This window comes from Petaurus breviceps, unplaced genomic scaffold (genome assembly GCF_028583685.1).
Source record: "Petaurus breviceps papuanus isolate PSGF00001 unplaced genomic scaffold, PetGlider_PUasm1.0 99, whole genome shotgun sequence".
In the NCBI taxonomy this organism is placed as follows: Eukaryota; Metazoa; Chordata; class Mammalia; order Diprotodontia; family Petauridae; genus Petaurus; species Petaurus breviceps.
The window spans coordinates 26,021,275-26,027,274 of record NW_027187465.1 but is presented as its reverse complement, the minus strand read 5'-3'; the positions used below and the strand labels follow the sequence as shown (position 1 = coordinate 26,027,274).

The 6,000-nt window shown below is 39.2% G+C and overlaps 1 protein-coding gene across 1 annotated transcript in view; it reads right to left on the bottom strand.

Annotated features, from left to right (window-relative positions):
• The window catches only part of DNAH10 (dynein axonemal heavy chain 10), a 172,643-nt gene that overhangs the window by 121,730 nt on the left and 44,913 nt on the right, over positions 1–6,000 (bottom strand). The window contains exons 13-15 of the mRNA XM_069081604.1: positions 5,692–5,867; positions 4,785–4,936; positions 1,828–1,992 (exon numbers count right to left, since the gene is read on the bottom strand). Of these exons, the coding sequence (XP_068937705.1) occupies positions 1,828–1,992; positions 4,785–4,936; positions 5,692–5,867 (493 nt within the window). The remainder of the gene's footprint in view (positions 1–1,827; positions 1,993–4,784; positions 4,937–5,691; positions 5,868–6,000) is intronic.

The following is a 6,000-nucleotide window of genomic DNA, read 5'->3' as shown; positions in this document are numbered from 1 at the left end:
TGCAGGAGCGCTATCTCCTCTCTCTCTCTCTCTGCAGGAGCGCTACCTCTTCTCTCTGTCTGCAGGAGCGCTATCTCCTTTCTCTTTCTGCAGGAGCGCTTCCTCCTCTCTCTCTGTAGGAGAGCTATCTTAGAGTCTCTTTTGAGACCTTGTTGCGCTTTCTACTCCAGATCTACTACAGATTCTACTCCTATCTGTTTCCTCCTGGGTAACTAGAATCTCTTCATATGGACTCCCAGCAAGCATATTTTCATCATCCCTCTACCTTCGTTTATGCCTTCCTGGCACCATTGGTCGAAGGTCTGAATTCTAATGCCAAAGAGAAGCAGGACCATCTCCAGTCATCCTGATCTATAACCTGCCACTGGACCCAGATGGCTTCAGAGAAGAAAGCGAGGCTGGTGACTTTGCACAACCCTCCCTCACTTAAATCCAATTCATTTGCAAGTCATGGCATCATCTTTCTGTTGTCATGGAACTCTTCGATAAAGAAGGACAAACAGCAAGCCAAAAAGAAGCATTCTAATTTATGTCATCCCTTCCTCATACAACAGCCTTTCAAACACTTGAAGACAGCTGCTATCTTGTCTCCCTTCTGTCTTCTCTTCTGGCAAACCTTACCATCACATACCTGAACTCGTTCTCTAGACTTCTCCTCCTCCTCCTCTTCCTCCTTTCCTGCCACTTTCTCACCCCAGAAAAAAATCTTCACCCTGAGACCTGCTCTCCTGATTGACAATTAGTTTCTTGGGACTACTTCAGAAAAGATTTCAGTCATACTTGACCCTCACTCATTCCTAGACTCACTCTGCAGACTTCTCCTTCTTCTCATGTCTTGCCTGTAAGCATTGTCTTCTTCCACTAGAATGTAAGCATCTTGAGGGTAGGGACTGTCTTGTCTGCTAGGATATGGATCCCTAGCACTTAGCACGGTATTGGGCACACAGCAAGCACTTAATAGATGGTTTATCTATCTAGCCAGTTATTTCAACTGATGCTCACATAACATGGAGTCAAGGTTCTTCACCATCCTAGATTCCCTCCAGCTTATAAATGTCTTTCTCAAACCACGGTGCCCAAAAGTGAATCAAATACTCCAAATGAGATTTGGGGGACTATCACCCCCTGTTCCAGGAAGCTATGCCTCTCTTCATGCACCCCTTTTGGATCCCATGTCACACAGCTGACTCGTGTTGAGCTTGATGTACACAAGAACCCCCACATCTTTTTCAGAACATCGACTGCCTATCCATGCCACCCCCATTTTGTACTTGCGAAGTTCATTCTTGTACCCATGTGTAAGACTTTATATTTATCCCTAATGAATTTTTTCTTGCTAGATTCATCCCAATGCTCCAGTCTGTCCATTTCCTTTCAGCCAAGTTCAGATTCCTGGGGTTCAATACTCCACTGGAGACCTCCTGCCATGTTGACATTGAACCACTGACAGTCATTCCTCTTTCTGTTTGGTCATCCAAACAGTTCTGAATCCATCTGCCTGGATTACTGTCCAACTCAGTAGAGTAGAACCTGCAGCCTTAAGGACACATGTGACCTTAAGGCTGTAGGTGCACCACCCCTGGTCCAACCTCTCCATCTTCTCCACAAGAATAGTATAAGATTCTTTATCAAAAGCTTTGAGGGTGAGGTCCCTCAAATTTAAGAATTATTTTTTAATGTTTTGCTCACAATGACATTTATGACACAAACAGAAATTACTCAAGTAAATTATTGAATCTCTGTGACAGTTTTTTGGGTTAAAATGGCATAGTTATAGCAAGAATTGTTTTTTTTTAAGAAAATAGATAAATAAAATATTAACCTTACCAGGAAGTTCTTCATCATTTTTAGGAGCTGGGTATTTAAAGAGATTTGCTGCTTCTATTACTGCAAGCCTGGATGTAATATCTTCAGAATTTTTATGAATCTGGTGTATGAGAGACTCAAATTTCCCCATGGCTTCCTTACACCGACCAAGATAGTCAGCAATACCTATGGTTTTTAAAGCAAGGCATTGTTTTTTTCTCCTCTCATTTCATACACTTCTCACCAACTTAGATATAACCCAATTTGTGATTGTTACCATTCCTTAATAGAGAAAGCCACAGGATTATTAAGTTCAGACAAAATGATCCCTCACCCATTAACAAAATCATTATTATAGGAAGACACGGGAGTAACAGCTGTTAGGTAGAGTCTGTAGGAAAGCAAAAAGAAGCATAGTACTTGCTTGTTCCACATGCTTAGAGAATGGGGGTAAGACCAGCGTCATAGTATCATAGGTATAGGGCTAGAAAATACTTCAGAAGCCATCCATTCCAACTCCCTTGTTTTACTGATGAGGGAACTGAGGCTCAAAGAGGCTCAGGGACAAGCCCAACGTCAGATATCTGGTAAGTGTCTAAGGCAGGATTTGGATAAATAAGCAGATATTTTAGGCCTTTATTTCCTAACTGTATTACACTTTTTTCTGTATTTTCTTGTTTGTATTAAAACCTTAGCTGAGGTACAGACCAACATCACATCACACACGCACGTGCACACATACACATACATACATACATATATATGTGTGTGTGTGTGTGTGTGTAGATGTATATACACACCAAGAAAAGCTCCAAATGGCTATTACAATGATTTAGACATAAAGGTAATATCTGACCACCTGTCAGTTCTATGGATGGGAAAGAGTTCCTAACCAAACAAGAGTTAGAAAGGTGCACAGGAGGTAAAAATGGACAGCTTTGATTATATATGTTTTAAATTTTGCACAAACAGAACCAAAGAGACTAAAATTATTAGATAAGTGGGAAATTGGGATGGGGTGACAATTGTAGTGTTTCTCTGATAAATATCTCATTACTAGGATGTTTAGGGAACTGAATGAAATTTATAAGAATAAGAGCCATTTCCCCAACTGATAAATGGTCAAAGGCTATAAATAGGCAAGAAATGCTGCGATGGGGTGGGGTGGGGGTAGAGAAACAAGTGTATTAATGCACTGTTGGTGGAGCTATGAACTGGTCTTTCCATTCTGGAAAGCAATTTGACACTATTGTGTCAAATATATAATTTTGACAAAGCCCAAAAGGCTTTGACCGAACAATGGCACTATTAGGTCTGTACTCCAAAGAGATCAAAAAAGATGAAAAGAATTCATAGGTACAAAAATAATTATAGCAGCTCTTTTCATGATTGCAAAGAATTAGAAAATGAGGAATATCTATCTGGAAAATGGCTAAACAAGTTATAGTACATGTACATGATGGAATGCCAAAAGAAATGAAGATGGTGGTTTTCAGAAAAACTTAGGACGACTTGTATGAACTGATACAAAGTGAAGTGAGTATAAGAAGAAGAAAAATCATTCAATAATAACAATATTGTAAAGACAAACAACTTTAAAAGATTTGGGAATTCTGAACAAAACTAAACCAACCACAGTTCCAAAGGATTTATGATGAAACATGCTACCCGTCATAACGAGCTGATATACTCAGAGTACAGCTGGAAGCATTTTTTTAACAAGGCTAATGTAAGAGCTCATTTTGCTTCTCTACAAAAATTTTTAATAGATTTTGCTTTTCTTGCTATATTAATGGGTAGGGAAGGGGAAGTGGGAGGGTGAGAGTTTAGAACTGAAAACAAAATTGAATTAAAAGAAGACTGGTAGTTGCCTTATCCTTTGTCCCTTTAAAACAACTAGGTGGAGAATGGGGGTGGGGGAAGGATGGAAAGCATCAAGTGAAAAAAACTGAGGTTCATTATTCTGAGCCGCTGGTGGCTGAAAAGCGATACCACCTGTAGTAGTTGGAATTAAACAAATGGGTCCCCTGCAAAGTATATGGTGACAATGAAGTCTTGAATGTTTTATTCCGCATGCGCCATTCTGAGTATGATTTTGGTTAGCAAACCATTTATGTTAAAATGCAAAAGCATACATTGTCCTCTAGTTCTGTTAAACTGCCCCAAAGGTCTTTTGTTCATTATGGCTTTACGTTCTTAGATGTTCAGAGGACCCTTAGTCTTCACGAGACTGATGAACTCATAGACAGGAAACCTGTGTGGAGTATCTGAAGCAGCCAAAGGGTAGATGAGAACATCTTGAAGGAAAGATTAGATGACCACCTATGGGGTATACTATAATGGGGATTCTTTCAGTTATAGGCTCAACACTGGAAAAAACCTACTATGTCACTGTCCACATAAAGAGCTGATTTTTTTTCCTATATGGACCTTCAGACTCTGGATTACTGCTTTCTTCATGGACCTACATTCCACTTGTTGGTACTTATAGTGGTGGAAACAACAGCAGACCTCAAAGCTACCAAACCTTCAGCTGGCAGTGCCCAGAGGCTCATTTCAATTGCCATGCTTATTTATCTTGCCATGAGAACAAGAGCCTGGTGAGTGCACCCTAGAATTAAAGCCCAACAAATCTGGTTCCAAATAAATATATTTTGCATGTCTTTTGTTTTTGTGGTGTGATCATTGACTTACACTCACAAAAAAAAAGGCACTCATTTAGACAGCATTTTTCTGCTAAATGTTGAGGAAAATGGGAGAACAAGGATCATCTCTCTTGTCTCCAGTAAGGTCCCTGAATCTGCTTTGTGGGCTCTAAAACACAAAACATCATAAATCAAATTTTATTTATAATTCTATTTTCAATGGAACCTATTTTATTAATACTCAAAAATTTTTAAACAATAGCAGTTATGTTTCCTTGCCAAGATTAGTTATTGTAAAATTCTCGATAAAAGTAAATACATGGATTACATTACCCAGTGAATTCCAGTTCAATCTCTTATATCCAGCCTTGAATACTCTCCCTAATTCCTGGGTGTGGTCTTCAAGAAGAGTGGACTCTGCATCATTTAATGTCCCCAAAAGTGTATAATAATGATCCAATGTATGCCTTATCCCTTCTGTGTACCTAGGGAGTGACAGACATTGGAAGCTATAATTAAAGTTCATGTCACAGATGGATTCCCAAAAAAAGTCTGTTAGCTAGCTAAATATTTAACCCCATGAAAAACGTTGACTCCTTCTTCCATCCTTTCAATAATGGTCTCATGCTGATTTCCTGAAGTGATTTGGGAACTGAAGGAAAATCCTGTCCTTTATACAGTCTTGTCCAGAATCCTCTCTTCCTGCTATGACCCCTTTCACACAATTATTTGCTTTATGAGATCAGAGGCCATCTATTCCAATGCCCTCATATTACAGAAGATAATATTGAGGTCTAGAGAGACTAATGTCTGCTCAACATGCCAGATAATTATTAACAGATGACCCCAAATCTAGGATTCTTCCCACTGAACCACAGTGCCCTTCTTCCATGCACCCTAGACTTTGGCCCCTTCCTCATATATTACCTTCTTTAATAATTTCATTTGCTACAAAGTCATCATTTCTCCAAAGAAATGGTAATTTTATCTAAAGCCAAACTAGTTCACTGCTGTCTTCTTATGTGCTGCTGCTCTTGGGCCAGGCACAAATACAATACCTATGACAATTAACTGAAACCAGAAGCATGGTATTTATACATCCTTCAACTCAGCTACCAAGTCAGCTAGACAAGGCTAGTGTTGTTAAGTGAAAAAACAATTCCCTTGTGGAAAAAAATAAGGCTTCCCCGTTGGATATTTTAAACACAACAAAGTTTCCTTCCCGGAAGAACATTCTTACCTAAGAAATTTGTCCTCCTGAAGTGCGACATTCCTTGCTAATTCCGGCACAATAAACCCCAGCTGTTCCATGTATTTTGTTTCATTAATAATCTCTTTAAGAGCAGGAGAAAAATTGATAACAAAGTAAATCCCCTTGTCCGTGGTAGTCTCAACATCCTCACTGATCAAATTTGACTAGGGAAGAGACAATTCATAATTGAATGAATACAATAAAAAAGACAGCAAGACAGGTTATGTCATGTTAAAAGCATATTCGACAAGGACAAATGCACACTGACGATTTCGTCATCGGACACCCTCAAAATTT